At 42.6% G+C, this 15,742-nt stretch overlaps 1 protein-coding gene across 5 annotated transcripts in view; it reads left to right on the forward strand.

Moving 5' to 3' along the window:
• SLC4A7 (solute carrier family 4 member 7) overlaps positions 1–15,742 on the forward strand; it is a 363,361-nt gene that overhangs the window by 205,432 nt on the left and 142,187 nt on the right. For all 5 annotated transcript variants that reach the window (XM_033930147.1, XM_033930146.1, XM_033930149.1 and 2 more), the window contains one exon: positions 14,289–14,392. In XM_033930147.1, the coding sequence (XP_033786038.1) occupies positions 14,289–14,392 (104 nt within the window). The remainder of the gene's footprint in view (positions 1–14,288; positions 14,393–15,742) is intronic.

Consider the following 15,742-nt stretch of genomic DNA (forward strand, 5'->3'; position numbering starts at 1 on the left):
TTCCTCTATGCATTTCCTCCAATCCCTTTAATCAAGACAACACTGCTCAAGCTTTGCCAGGAACCAGCCATCATGATACTCATTGCACCTCAGTAGCCATGACAAACTTAGTTCCCTCGCCTACAAATGAGCAAAAGGGAACCTATTACTCTGCAAATCTTTCCAATACTGCTGACACAGAACGAGGGCTCTTTACTGCATCCCAATCTACATTTGTTAGCTCTCATAGCTTAGTGTTTCTCTCCCAATCAGTAGATACTCTTTCACTGTCTGCATCGGTGTCGGCCATCATTGAGACTTTCAGGAAGCCTTTCACATGGTGCTGCTACTGCTTCAAGTTAACTCTCTATTCCTTGTGATGTAGGGACAACCCTCTGGATCCAGTAACCTGTTCTGTTTCATCTGTACTAGATTATCTCCCTCTCTGCTCCTGGACTAAAGACTATAATTCAGTGAGAGTTCATCTCAGTGCTATAAGCGTTTTTCACAACCATCTACACAACAAATCCTTATGCCGTTCATTCTCTGATTTCTAGATTCATGAAAGGTCTTCACAATATCAAGCCACCGCTAAAACCTCCCACAGCAGCTTGGGACTTTAATGTGGTACTTTCAGTGCTCATGATGCCTCCATTTGAATCATTGCCTTCTTCATCTCTCAAGCATCTCACTTGGAAAGTGGTCTTCCTCATTGCTCTCACATCAGCCCGCTGAGTCGATGAACTTTAGGTGCTAGTAGCGGATCCTCATAAACTACATTTTATCCTGGCAAGGTGGTTCTTTGTGAACTCCCAAAAGTTGTTCTGATGTTTCATCTCAACCAGTCCATCAACCTTCCTGTATTTTATCCAGAGTTGCATTCTCATCTTGATGGGGCAGTTGTTCACACATTGTGGGTCAATAGAGTGGGCAGACTTGATGGGCTGTAGCCCTTTTCTGCCGTCATCTTTCTATGTTTCTATGTTTCTGTGAACTACAAACATGCTTTAACTTTCTGTTTGGATAGAATCAAACCTTACAGAGCTCCTGTCATTTGACCTAGACAAGCTGGGAACCCCTGTAACCAAGAGAACTATCTCCACATGAATTGCGGACTGTATCTCATTATGCTATCTTCTTTCTGGTCTAAAGCTGAGGGGTCAAGTTACTGCTCATACAGTACGAGCCATGGCAACTTCAGTAGATCATCAACACTCCACTCCTATTGAGGACATCTTTAAAGCAGCCACCTGGTCCTCAGTTTATACATTTATGACATTACTATTTGGAATGCCACACAAAGTCCAGCAAAGAACAAGCCCACGTAGATAAAACAGAACAGAAGGAATGACTTTGCTTGTGTGCTGGAGAGTCCATTGTCCCATCCCACTCCTTCTACTCCATTACTATTTCCGAGCACAAGCTCCACCCCCTTAGCCTGAGAGCTGGTAAACAAACCCAGTTTCACTTTCTGCAAGCAGTCTGTGCAGAAGTCTCTTGCATTTGCTCTGCTATTATTTCTTGTTATTTGTGTTTAAATTTTGTTTCTCGGGGGATGCTAAGAAGCCCATTCAAGATGGAGTTATAGTTGCTCGGCTCCGTTCCTCGCACTCAGAATTATTATTATTATTTTTTAATAAATCTTTATTAATTTTCAATTTGAGAACAGTGCATTAAATATATACATACAATTAACGTCATAGACAGCATTTACAATCGATCAATGAATACAACAAAATATATTACTCCCCCCCTCCCTCCTACCCTCCCTGGATGTGCAAATAAAATAGGAAATAAAGGCATAATCCAACTAATCAGAGTTAACAAAATTCGTCAATGGACCTCATGTTAATTTAAATAGTTTATTATGACATGATATTTCTGAATTCATTTTTTCATATTTATAACATAAACATAAAGTTTCACATCATTTTCACTCTCACAATTATTCTACTGTATTTGAACGATGCTTCAACAAAAGACTGGTAAAATTGAGGCGGCTTTTAGGATAAATTCCAGTGCTAAGTGCCCTAAATGAGACCCTCTGTCATCTGAGGACAGTATGGAAAAGATGGTGAATCAGCTGAAGCATATTTCCTCGGTGCTTTCCGAGAGTTAGTCTGATATTAAAGACATTAAAACTGAAATATCGCATCTGACTACTTACCATGGAACAAAAATATAAACTTCTGGATGATGTCGCATCCCATCAGAAGCAGGATGGTAAAGCTTTGGGGCGATTTGTGAAGATTATGGGAATCGCAGCCGGAGAAATAACCTTCGTATCTCTGGTCTGTATGAGCGCATGGAAGGAGACAATGCGATCCAATTCTTTGAACAATGGAAGCCAAAAGTACTTCACCTCACTTTTGAAAGACCCTTTAAAATTGACCATGCTGATCGGGATCCTGCTCATCAGCTGCGGGGTTCCCAGAAGCCGAGAATAGTGGTGCTTAAGATCTTACGCTATCCGCAGGTGGAACAAATTCTAACCAAAATGAAAGAGCTTCAATCTTTACAATGGCAAGGTCAGCGTATCTATATTACAGCTGATTTCACCAGAGAAACTGCTGAAAAGAGAAGACAATTTCTGGCTCTGAGACCGCGACTTAAAGCTTTGGAGGCGAGAGATGGATTTTTGCCAACGGCACGCATGAAAATTACTTTTCATAATAATACCAAGATCCAAAAGCTTTGCAACACTTCATCGAAGAACAAGACGCGTTAATCCCTATGGATACTGCTCTGTCTCTAAATATGTGGGGTGCGCATTGCGCCTCAACATACAGGGTATTTCATGCTAGTAACTCATACATAGACATGTAACTTAATCAAAATAATTTTTATTCAATTTATATTCAATTAAACTTGAGGCTCAGATTAGAATTAAGATTGCATTGCATTAATTATATACATTACATTCATTGCCAATTTCGTAAACATTCTGTGTGTGAGGAGGATTAGTCTTGCCCCAGGACTAACGGATCTATATGAAGTGAGAAGTTTCTCTCCCTGAGCAGAAGCTGTTGCTTGCTTATAAACCCTCACACTGGCCAATAATGCATCACTCAAGTCGGCCAGTGGTCAGCTAGCACATCACTGAAGAAGGCTGTACTTGTTTGAACAAAAGAATTCCTAAGCACCACTGCTGACAATTTATTAACAATTTGCAAAACTTGTATTTTCTAGAAAGAATATATTTTTACCAGTATTCTTCTTATGTCCTTAAAGAATAAATAATTTACTCTGTTTGACCAAATTGTACTCATGCCGGAAACACTGTCAAGTCTGGGCTTTATCCCTGGACAAGCAGGCAGCCTATTCTCACATGTGGATGACGTCATCCACGGAGCCCGGATGCGGACAGCCATGCAAGCAGACTTGCTTGAAGAGAAACTCAGAAGTTTTGAGTCTGCCGCACCGCGCATGCGCGAGTGCCTTACCACCCAGCACAGGGCGCCTCTCCTCAGTTCTCAGTTTTCCGTGGAGCCGAGAAGTCCATCTTTGACGCTCTACACTGAACTTAGTTCACTTTGTACCTTCTCTCACTGGGGCTGGTGTTTTATTTTCCTTATTACCGGGTCGCTGTGTTTCTTTCAGTCATTGTAAAAAAAATAATAAATTTTTTTTCGTCTAATGACTGGCGGGGCCTGTCGCACGCCCTCAGCCTGCGAGCTTCGACTTTGCGGCGGCTATCTTTCCTTATATGTCCTGGACGGTCACAGGCTTCAAGAAGTGTAGCCATTGCCAGCGTGCAATCTCCCTCACTGACCCACACCGCTGGTGCCTTCAGTGTCTGGGGCCTGACCATTGCCCGGAGTCGTGCGTTTGCTGTGCTGCTCTTCAACCTCGAGCCCTCAAACATCATCGACTTCAAGTGAGGAAGATTTTAGCTATGGAAACCTTAACTACACCCTCGACCTCCGATTCGGTCAGGCCTGCTACAGGGGGTCCTCCTGCCTCCATAACTTCGGCCTCAACCCTCATCAGACCTTCCTCGTTTGGATCATCCTCGACCTCGAGTGAATCTGCCAAGTCTTCTCCTGAGCTTCCCTCAGGTCAGATACCTCAGCAGACAGTCCCAGCGGTGGTCCTCAAGTTACCTAAACATCATTCCTCCAAGTCGAAGCATTCTTCCTCTTTGACCTTGGAGCCTTTAGCCTCAGCAAGTGGTCCAGTTTCAGACTCGGATCCACAATTGCAAGCTACCATGCAGACCATTTTAGAGCGGGAATTTGTTTAGTTACTGAGCAAATACAGTCCTGCCTCGATTCTGCTTCCTGCAGTCCTGCCTGGGCACACAGCGGTCTCACAAGAGGTCGAGTCCTTGCCTGTGCCTCGAGCTGAATCTACACACTCTTTGCAAGGAGTCCAATCTTTGCGAGTGTCTCGTCTGGAATCCTCACACTCCATACAAGGAGCCGAGTCTTTGGGAGTGCTTCGAGATACCTCGATCCAGACCATAGAGTCTATGGTACTTCGATCTACAGCTTCCAGCCCTATATCTTCCCATAAGGCATTGCCCGTTCTGAGACATAGTGCACAATCTCCTCGACCTCGCACAAGACCTGCTTCCAGGCAACACTCTCATCGCCGGTCGAGGTCCTCATCGAGACGCAGATCCTACTCCAGGGAGAAGCCTTCTTCGTCCAGGCCTTCCAGCTCTTCGAGGCATGCAACCCAGTGCCTTACCCTAGTCTGTCTATTCGCTGGGATATCAAAACTCCAGGGAAGCTTTGCCTTCATTTTCTACTCGAGGCGCCTCGAGGTCATCGATTCCCTCTCGAGGCCATCCTCTGGCGGGTCCTTTTACTCCTTCCTCCGTCACATGGCTGAGGACTTGGATCTTAAATTGGATGCTAGTTCTAAGTACTCTAAGGAATATTTAGAGGAAATGAGCATGCCTCGGCCTCCTGCGGAGTCTCTCGAACTTCCTCTTAACAGCCTTCTTTCTCAGACTTTCAAACGAAACCTGGAGACTCCTTATGCCATTCCTGCTGTTCCAGGCAAGTTGGAATCGAGGTATAGAACTCTACATTGCAAGGGCTTTGAGAACTCCCAATTATCTCATCTGTCCCTTCTTGTGGAATCTTCCTTAAAGAGGAGTAATCCTTCCAGGGTCTATGCTACCGTCCCTCCTGGCAGAGAGGGCAGGACCATGGACAAGTTTGGCCATCGCCTTTATCAAAATTGATGATGGCCTCCAAGGTTTTAAATTATAATTTTATATTTACTACTTATTTTAAGTTTTTTTATTGATATACTCCCTGGTTTTTCTAAGGGACAACACAGGCTTTTAGAGTTCCTCGAGGGTCACTACTTTCTCAGTACCGATGCGTTGCCTTACCTGGCTCCGTACCATTTATATGGATCCCAACATTCAGGATCGTCTGACCAATATTCATTGTGAAGGAAATGACCTATTTGATGAATCTATAGAGGCCGCCACCAAGAAGTTGTCTGAACATGAGAAATCTTTTGCTTCCATCGTCAGACCAAAACATAAGCCAGCTCCTTCCAAGCCTTCTTGACCTCTTCCATCCTATCAGAAGCATTATCCTCCGAGGGCAGCTCCTTGCACTTGAGCGCCTCCCAAGAAGCAGCAACAACAGCAGAAGCAACAGAAACCCCAGCCTTCTGCTGCACCGAAGGCTTCTCAGCCTTTTTAACTGCCTCAAACAGAGCATAACCTCCATCGTTCTGCCTCTGTCCTCTCCTCTTCCCATCTGAGGTTGTCTCTATCATTTTTACCATTGATGGGAGACTATTACATCCGACCTCTGGGTACTGTCCATAATCGAGGAAGGATACTCTCTTCATTTCACTCACCATGATTCTGATAGCTCCTCAGTGGCCCAGGCAACCTTGGTACTCCCTTCTACTTCAACTCAGCAGCAGGGAACCATACCTTCTACCAGTTTTACCGTCTCTGCTTACACAGAGTCAAGGAACTCTTCTTCATCCCAACCTGCAGTCTCTACACCTGATAGCTTGATATCTCTTAACATAACTCTTCTTCAGTTTTCTCAACCTGTTCGAGACATTTTTGAGGCTTCCAGAAAGCCTGCCACTCGACAATGCTACCACCAAAAATGGACTAGATTTTCTACGTGGTGCATCTCTCAGAACAAGGAGCCTCGAGATGCCTCCTTGTCTTCCATCTTAGATTATCTTTTGCACTTATCTACCTCTAGCCTCAAGTCTACATCTATTTGAGTCTATCTTAGTGCAGTCCAGAGTATGAAGAGCTGCTTCTCCAGGATGAGAATGAGGTCTTGGGAAAAAGACTGGAAGTATAATGGATTGATTGAGATGAAATTCTGAAACCACTTTAGGTAAGAATTTAGGATGAGTACGGAGGACCACCTTGTCATGAAGAAAACAACTAAAGCTTGCAGCTCACTGACTCTTCAAGCAGATGTGAGAGTGATGAGAAACACCACTTTCCAAGTGAGATATTTCAGATGAGCTGTAGACATTGGTTCAAATGGAGGCTTCATCAATTGAGCAAGAATAACATTGAGATCCCAATCTAGTGGAGATGGTTTGAGAGGAGGTTTGCCATTGAAAAGTCCTTTCATAAATTTGGAAACCACCGGATGAGCAGACAGGGGTTTCCCTTCAATAGAAATATAGAAACATAGACGATGACGGCAGAAAAGGGCTACAGCCCATCAAGTCTGCCCACTCTGCTTACCCACCCCCTGTCTATGCCCTAATGACCCAATTTCCTTATCTTGACCCTCGTAGGGATCCCACATGGGTATCGCATTTATTCTTAAAGTCTGGCACGCTGTCTGCCTCGATCACCTGCACTGGAAGCTTGTTCCAATGATCAACCACTCTCTCTGTGAAGAAATATTTTCTGGTGTCGCCATGAAATTTTCCGCCCCTGAGTTTGAACGGGTGCCCTCTTGTAGCCGAGGGTCCCTTGAGAAAGAAAATATCATCTTCCACTTCGACACGTCCCGTGAGGTACTTAAATGTTTCGATCATGTCTCCCCTCTCCCTACGTTCCTCGAGAGTGTAGAGCTGCAATTTGTTCAGTCTCTCTTCGTACGAAAGACCCTTGAGCCCCGAGATCATCCTGGTGGCCGTCCGCTGAACCGATTCAATTCTGCGCACATCTTTACTGTAATGTGGCTTCCAGAATTGCACACAGTACTCCAGATGAGGTCTCACCATGGCCCTGTACAACGGCATTATGACTTCAGGCTTTCGGCTGACGAAACTTCTATTGATACAACCCAATATCTGCCTTGCCTTAGATGAAGCCTTCTCCACTTGATTGGCAGTTTTCATGTCTGCACTGATGATTACTCCTAAATCTCGTTCTGCTGAAGTCCTAGTTAAAGTTTCTCCATTCAAGAAGTACGTCCTGCATGGATTTCCGCTTCCGAGGTGCATGACCTTACATTTCTTAGCATTGAAGCCTAGCTGCCAGGTTGAGGACCAACTTTCCAATGTAAGCAGGTCCTGCGCCATATAATTCTGTAAACTGCATTCACTTACTATATTACATAGTTTGGCATCAGCGAATAGTGTTATTTTACCTTGAAGCCCTTGAGTCAGATCCCCTATGAATATGTTGAAAAGGAGTGGACCCAGGACCGAGCCCTGCGGCACTCCACTGGTCACCTCCGATGTTTTAGAGAGGGTACCATTAACCACCACCCTCTGAAGTCTGCCACTCAGCCAATCATTGACCCATGCAGTTAGTGTCTCTCCTAACCCCATCGATTCCATCTTGCTTAGCAGCCTGTGGTGTGGGACACTGTCAAAAGCTTTACTGAAGTCCAGGTACACAACGTCCAAAGACTCTCCCAAGTCCAACTTTCTTGTTACCCAGTCAAAGAAGCTGATGAGATTGGATTGGCAGGACCTACCCTTGGTGAATCCATGCTGACTGGGATCCCGAAGATTCCTTTCATTCAAGATCGTGTCCAATTTGCTTTTAATTAGTGTTTCCATGAGTTTGCACACTATTGATGTGAGACTCACCGATCTATAATTCGCAGCCTCTGCCCTGCAACCCTTTTTATGCAGAGGAGCGACATTAGCTAATTTCCAGTCCAGGGGAACTTTCCCCTTACTTAAGGAGAGATTGAATAGCTCAGCCAACGGTTTCGCCAGGACATCGCTCAATTCTCTGAGCACTCTTGGGTGCAAATTGTCTAGTCCAATGGCTTTGTTCACCTTGAGTCTTGCCAGTTCACTGTAAACTTCACCTGGTGTGAACTCAATTCTGAAATGGGTCTTCTGTGCTTTGTGCTGCCTTCAACTGCGGACCGTGTCCCGGTGCCTCACAGGTGAAGACTGAGCAGAAGTATTCATTCAGTAGTTCGGCTTTATTGGAATCTGCTTCCATGTAACTTCCGTCCGGTCTTCTAAGGCGTACTATCACGCCTGTGTTCCTTTTTCTGTCACTAATATACCTGAAGAAGGATTTGTCCCCCTTTTTAATGTTTTTTGCCAGAATTTCTTCCACTCGAAGTTTTGCCTCCCTAACTGCCATTTTGACCGCTGTAGACCTGGTCCTATATTCTACTTTTGCCTCTCTTTTCTCCGTGCGCTTGTAGGAGAGAAACACTTTTTTCTTCTCCTTAATGAGGTGCGAGATCTCCACGGTGAACCATTGGGGTTTATTGTTTCTTTGTCGTTTATTTACTGATTTTATGAAGCGGCTAGTTGCTTCATGTATGGTTGATTTCAGTGTTAACCACTTAGCTTCTACATCATCGGTCTCCGCTTGGTCCTGCAGCGTCCGATGGACGAAATCTACCATGTGTGCGAAGTCTGTGCCCCGGAAATTGAGTACCTTTGTTTTCATGTTTGATCTAGGGAAGCCTTTCCTAAGGTTGAAGCATACTATGTTGTGGTCGCTGGAGGCTAGCGTATCTCCTACTGAGACCTGAGACCTCTGAGAAGCTTTCCCCATTGGTGAGTACCAGGCACATGCAAAAGTAGCGACCCTCCTCTACTATCAGCCAACTTCATTTGCATGCATGTTTTTTTAAAGAATGACTCATCTTTTTGAAATCATTAACAGTAGCGGCTGTAATGGTCCATCGGATTTTACTATTAACATTTCAGAATCTTCCTCTGAGTTCTTAACTTGTCTGATATGGTATAGTAAGCTTCTACGTGTCTGTGTAAGGTTTTGTGTTCTACTATCAGACACTGTATAACATTTGTATTGCTGTCGCTGATTTGACAGCTGTTTGTATGGTGAGCATGGACCATGAGACACCAGTGCACTCATAAAGCTGCAGTTGCCAATTAAGCTGCTAGCTTTCACTCAAGGTGTACAAAAAATAACAAAAATATGGAAAATGAACGCATAACGCAAGTTTTACCAAAATATAAATATTTATTTATTGCTTTTATTTTTCCATCATGAAACTCAAAAGACTAGTTGCGTTAGCGGGAGGTCGTTATAGTTGCCAAAATGCTGGCCTTCTAATAACGAACTCAGCTCGATACTTCGAAGCTCCCCTTTATATACCTTTAGTCCAGTATGACATCATTGGTCGTGGGCCAACCAAATACAGAGCAAAAACAGAGGTGGTCTTTAAATTCAGACAAAGAAAATTCCTTTACATGTTTAAAAGTTTCAGAAATCATATTTGTTTTGTTTACATTCATTTCTAAATATACGTTAATATTTTATTACATATCCAATATTCTTTTTGTCCTTTCCAAAAAGGTATATTAAGAGAACCTGCATTTGTTAAGTGCTGAGATATTCTCAGCCTCGGAGAAAAAAGGAGGGGCTGTTTCCCCCTCTCCCTGAGCTGACAGCTTCAAATTTCATTGATACTAACACAGAAACCTTCCTCTATCCTGGAGACTGGAACAGCAGTCTCTGACTAATTATTTCCAGATGTTATGCTCAGGCTTCCTTTAAATTTCTTTAGGTTGCAAATATATATAATATGTTTTTTCCAAAACCAATTCTTTTGTTCAATACACATCCATACACATATCACACTTTCAGGGGCCCCTTATCCATACATTCATAGCTTCACACATTATATGTCATTCATATTTAATACATGTTATATCTCAGTTTGGGATATCTCAGTTTGAGATACATAATCTAATATGCTCTTCCTAACCAGCCTAAGGCACATCTGGTATCAATTAGAACCACGAGGCTAGAAGCAGGAAAACTAAACAAAAGGGACACAGGCCGAACACAAAATGGAGTAAAAACCAAGCAGAAGATACAGAAAGACAGAGAACAAAATGGAGTCCATGTATATCCTGATTTCCTCTATGATCTACATAAAAAGAATATTATTATTCTTTTCCTTAATATTAATCTGTAGTGTGTTTTTCTGGCTCTGGCTACATCCATATTCAGATTTTTATTCACCAATTTTTCATACGCTTCTATTGGGCGTGGCCTGAACTAACACATATGCTTGTATCTCACTAGTTACCCAGAATCATAAGAAAAACAAGCACTTTTGTAGAAAAACTCTACAAAATATTGCACTATCATGTCCTGACATCCATTCCATTACAGTCCCATAGACATCACCCCCTACTGGCCACGAGCCACTACTCCTCAATGGTTGAGTTGTAAAGTGAAACATTCTATTTCTGTTCTGTACCTTACTACTAATATTAATTTTTAGAGCACTACCAGACGTAAGCAGTGCTGTACAGAGTCATAAAGGAGACAATCCCTGCTTGAAAGAGCTTACAATCTAAACAGACAAGAAGACAAACAGGATCCAGAATAGGGATACAACAGTTAGGGGGATTGAATAATCAGCTGGCTAGAGTGGTGAGCAGTAGGCAGAGTGTTATGGATTGAAGGCTAAATCAGAAAGGTGAGTTTTTAGTCTGCTTTTAAGGTAAGGGAAGAGGCATGATGGAAGAACTCAGGTAGTTTATTCCAGGCATACGAGGTACCTAGATGAAAGAAATGGTATGGAATTGGCAGTTGAGAGGGATACAGATAAAAGCAGATTATCTGAGGAACGGAGTTCCATGTGGGAGCATTTTATTGGTTGACCTAGGAATACCCCAGTAATGAATAATTATGATGCATATGATTACATAAAATTGACATCTGTGAATACGTAAGTGCTCCTTACTCCAGACCTCAACAAGTGTGCATCTAGGCCACAGTGGCAGCAGCAGCACCAGAGGGCTTAACCCTAGTGAAATGAACTGCACAATTTTCTTCTGTTTGACTCCCATCAGGCTGTTTCTTTTGGTTTTAGTTACATATTATATATAAATATACTGTTTATGGTTTATGTATTTTCATAATTTTGTAATACATTTAATTGCTTAGTTCCTGTCAGTTTGTTGTCAGTTTGTTGTTTTTTTTCAGTCCTAGCAACCTTATTTCCTATTTGTAGTTCTGAGGAGGAGCTGGAGATTGTTGGGGGCACCATCCAATCCCTCATCTCAGGCAGCAGGTTACCTTGAGCCAACCCTGCACTCTTTAATTTAACATAAGATGAAAAATTAGGGCTGCATTTTTGATTAAAAATGTGAATCTTACGATTAACCATGTGATTAAAGTTGGAGCATAGCCAGCAAGCCGGGGGGAGGAGCTGGGGGGGCCACATATTTTCTCTGTCTACCCACATTAAAAAATTGAACCCAGTATGAAAGAATGTTTAAATTGGAATACCGGAGAATTCTCTCAAAGATATAAGAGAGATAAAGTGGGACAGCACAGCTCAAAAATACTCCAGTGATATGAAGAGATGAAAAATATGGAAAAATATATAATGAATGTGAAGCGTCCTCAGTCACAACTCTTGTGTGGGGAACCAAACCCCTAACTCAGAGTTGACACATAATAAACCCAAAATGGATGATATTTGTGATACATCCCCAGAACTCTCTTGTGTATAGTGTGAAGCAACACGTGAATAAAACAAAAATAAATAAAGCTGTGACTGTCCAACTTTAAATCAATTATATATAAGCGTTCAAATCCAATGCCTGAAAATCTATTGAAAACTGCAAAGCTGGAAGTAAAAACTCCAAAAAGGAACACGGTACTTATCTCCTGTAGTTATATAAGAAACTGAATAGCTGGAAAAATTACTGGAAATGTGCTCAATGTTCAGTTCTACGATGCTCCATTTTGGGTAGATAAAACCCTCTTCAAAGGGAACCTTGGCATTGCTCCTGAGTTCCAATGTTAATCACCAGCGATGTGGCCGGCAAAAATGAAAGATGCTGCACAAGTGAAAAACACCCCAAGGCTACACTTCTAAATCAGAAAGATGTAATGACGTCAAAAACCTGATGACATAATAAATGAATGAAAACCAGCTGGTTAACTTATATATGTGAAAAACTGATAAATCAAATAACGCAGTTTCATTCAATAGTCATTCAAACCTCCCAGATGTACACTCTGAAGTTCAAAAATCCAGAACTGCTCTCTAAGTTGAAGCCGAGACAACTTATCCCCACAGGAATTTTTTCGATTACATACCATTTCAAATCAAGAAAAGTGTGATTTAAGTTCTATGCAGTGGGGAAAAGTTCTGTGCAGTGGGGGAAGTCATAGATTTGGTGTTAATTCTGTTTCTGTGTTCAATCAAGCGAGTACGTGCTGCTTGTTGGGTGCGTCCAATATACACCAAAGAGCAGGGGCAAATAATGATGTAAATAACTCATGCTGATTTACAGTTCATAAAACTTTTCAATCTGTTTTTTTAGTGGTACCCGGATTGGTCCAAGTATCACAAATTATAGTTGTAGAACCAATTTCACAATGTCAACAAGAATCATGTTGACCTGTAAAGAAATGATTTCTGGAATTTGAAGAAAATCTGGAATGCACCACATAATCCCCCATATTTTTAGGCCTCACAAAAGCCACACAAGTCAAGTCCTGAAATGCTTGGTGTAACTGTAATAGGTGCCTATGGTAGATGCCTGATCTGAAAAAGTCAGAACGCATACCAACCTCTGTTCCTCAAGAGCATTATTGGGACTGAGTAAAAGATCGCAATTAGCATACAAGGCTCTAATGAATGTATAACCTGATGAGGATAAACCTGATGGATAAAATGGTCATACAAAATCTTGGTTTGGATCTTGTATTACTCCATGGTGGAGCAAATGCTGCTTATGTGGAGGAATTGGATAACAGGCAAAGATTGCTTGAGGCGAGTGGGGTGACTGCAGTTATATCTAAGATAATTTTTGGTGTCTACAGGCTTCCTGTAAACCTTGTATGCTTACTCCCAACATTGGGCATCATACCTTTTACTGGTGGGGATGCCAAAAGCCTGCCAAACAAAGAAATCCATTGGCAAAGCTACCTTCTTGGGGTGCCTCTAGGCACTGATGCTGGCACTCACCGAGCATGCTCAGATTACACATGAAATGTGCAAGTGTCGGTGGCTGGAGGTATGTTGCTGACTTCTCCATTTCTGAGGCAGTATGAGGAAGGGTAGGGGGCAACTCCAGGCAGCAGATTTCTTTGGCTTACATGGCTTCACTACCCTAGCACCCAGTGAACAGGTAATGCAGCTTTGGAGGAGGCCCAAGTCTCCAGGGAGCTCCCCAATATTTTTTTTCCCATCCCCAAGTCCAATGCACTTGCTGTCTCTCTCTCTCTCTCTCTCTCTCTCCCTCCCCACCCATAGCCCGAGTTCCAATGCTCTATTTCTTTTCCTCCCTCCCTTCCCCCTCAGCCCTAGATCCAATGATCATACACTCTCTCTCTCCCCCAGATCTGACTGTTCTCCCCCCCCCCACTGTCTAGCATCTCCTTCCCTATATCCAATCACAGCTTGATGATGCCCCCCAGCTGTAGCTGTCTTAACTTTTAAACCAGGTCTCTGGCCCTGCAGCCTGAAGCCTTCACTGGACCTTTTCCTCTAACCTGACTGCATCCTTCTAAATAAATGGAAGGTACATCAGAAGTGGGCAAGCCAGGTCAGAGGGAAAGGCCCCGTGCAGCCCACAGGCAGCCTTTCAGTAGGGCTGCTGCTGGCTGCAAGGTCGAATACCTGGTTTAAGGGTAAGCTGGGTGTGGCAGGAGGTGGACATGAGGAAGGCAGGCAGAAAGTGGGCTGACTCTTGGTGTGCTTTCAACTATGTTCCATACTACTTTGAAGTTGTTTTCAGTATGTCCAGCATTTTGATAGCAAGAGCTTAGGGAAACTATGAATCTCCCACATGAGATAACATAAATGATTGGGCTAGGCTGTTAACTATCATTGAAAGCTAGTAAACTAGGATTTCATGCAAAAAATTACTCGTGTTTAAGAATGTACTTTTTCTTTTCTCTCTCCTTATTCTCCGCTATGACCTAGGAAAAGAGAAAAGTACCTACATTTCCAAATGGATCAACTGCCACTGGTGAGACAATTAAAGAAGAAGCTCATCATGCTGGGCCAGAGCTGCAGAGAACTGGAAGGTGAGGTTGCTTTGACGATAACCTTTATCAAAACCATTTAAAAAGATTTTAGTTTCAAGATTTACAAAGATTTATTTTTAATTGTTCAGAAATTGTGGCAAATAATTCAAGAATTCCTCCATGATTTGACTCATTATCTTGACATTTTCTAACTATCACTAAGTGGGCGATATCTAATGGAGCTTGAGATCAAAGCAGTATTTTTGAAGCAGTAAATCATTTTAGAGTTCTACTTCACATGTGTAGGAGTTACTCTGTTTTATATGGCCATATTTCCATGCAAAGCCATTAGGAGAAGCTTCTCTTTAGAATAGGACAGGTTTTATGAGGGCTAGTATCTAGTTGTCTCTTAGAACAATTTTTGCAGGTAATAATAATAAATTTATTTTTTTATCTGACAGTACCTTGCATCAAGAGAAACTTCTAAAAAATGCAGCAAAAATTACATCTACATTAGCTTGAGAACATAGTTAGAATAGTTAAACAAATTTGTCAAATAAATAGGTCTTCAATGATCTTCTAAATGTTTGATAAGAAAATGTGTTCAGAAACAAAACACTTTAAAGTTTTGTTCCAAACCCCAGCCTGAAAAGATAGTTTTATCAAGAAATCTTTTAAACTGACATCCCTTTAAAGTTGGAAATGAAAGAAGAGTAGTTCTACGTGTATGACAAACTTTTGCTGGTAAGTAATTTGCTTTCTCTGAGGATAAGTAGGATCGTAGTCTCTACAATTGAGAAGCCTTGATGCAGATTACCTTTAAAAAGAGAGGAAAACAGAAGAATCTGAATGTCCATGGGCCAGACATCATGTTTTGATGTGGACATACCTCGAAATAGAAAGGGCTCTATTGGGGATGGTATGGGATTCTACTGTTGCATTGTGAATCCCATCCAAATAGAAATAGGGGTGTGAATGTTTAGTTGGAATCTACTATTCAAATGGAGTTTCTGTATCGCTTGGTAGACTGGTATAGTCCTTACGAATGGGTTATATGCCTTACTGCTACCAGCAGGTGGAGTCTGAGCACAAACATGTATATCAGGCTAGAATCTACCTAGCAACTCAGTCTGTCTTAGTCTTCATAGCAAGTGGGTAAGACTAGATCGGCTCCCATCTTAGTTACTGTTGGAATTTTGTTTTGGACTCCTGGGTTCCCCTTTTGTGCCGCATAGAGCTTGGACGGGTCCTGTTTGGGGATCCATCCGACCTCGGGGGTGTTACACCTGGTGGGTCTCGTGCTGGGTCTCTCCCCCACCTTCCTCCACCTCCCCATATTTTTGTAGAGGTGCCTCAGCCATTGGCACCTGGCCCCCTGGTTGGTCAGCCCTCCAGCTTTGAGAGCCTTGG

The sequence above is a fragment of the Geotrypetes seraphini genome, chromosome 2 (genome assembly GCF_902459505.1).
Source record: "Geotrypetes seraphini chromosome 2, aGeoSer1.1, whole genome shotgun sequence".
Taxonomy (NCBI): domain Eukaryota; kingdom Metazoa; phylum Chordata; class Amphibia; order Gymnophiona; family Dermophiidae; genus Geotrypetes; species Geotrypetes seraphini.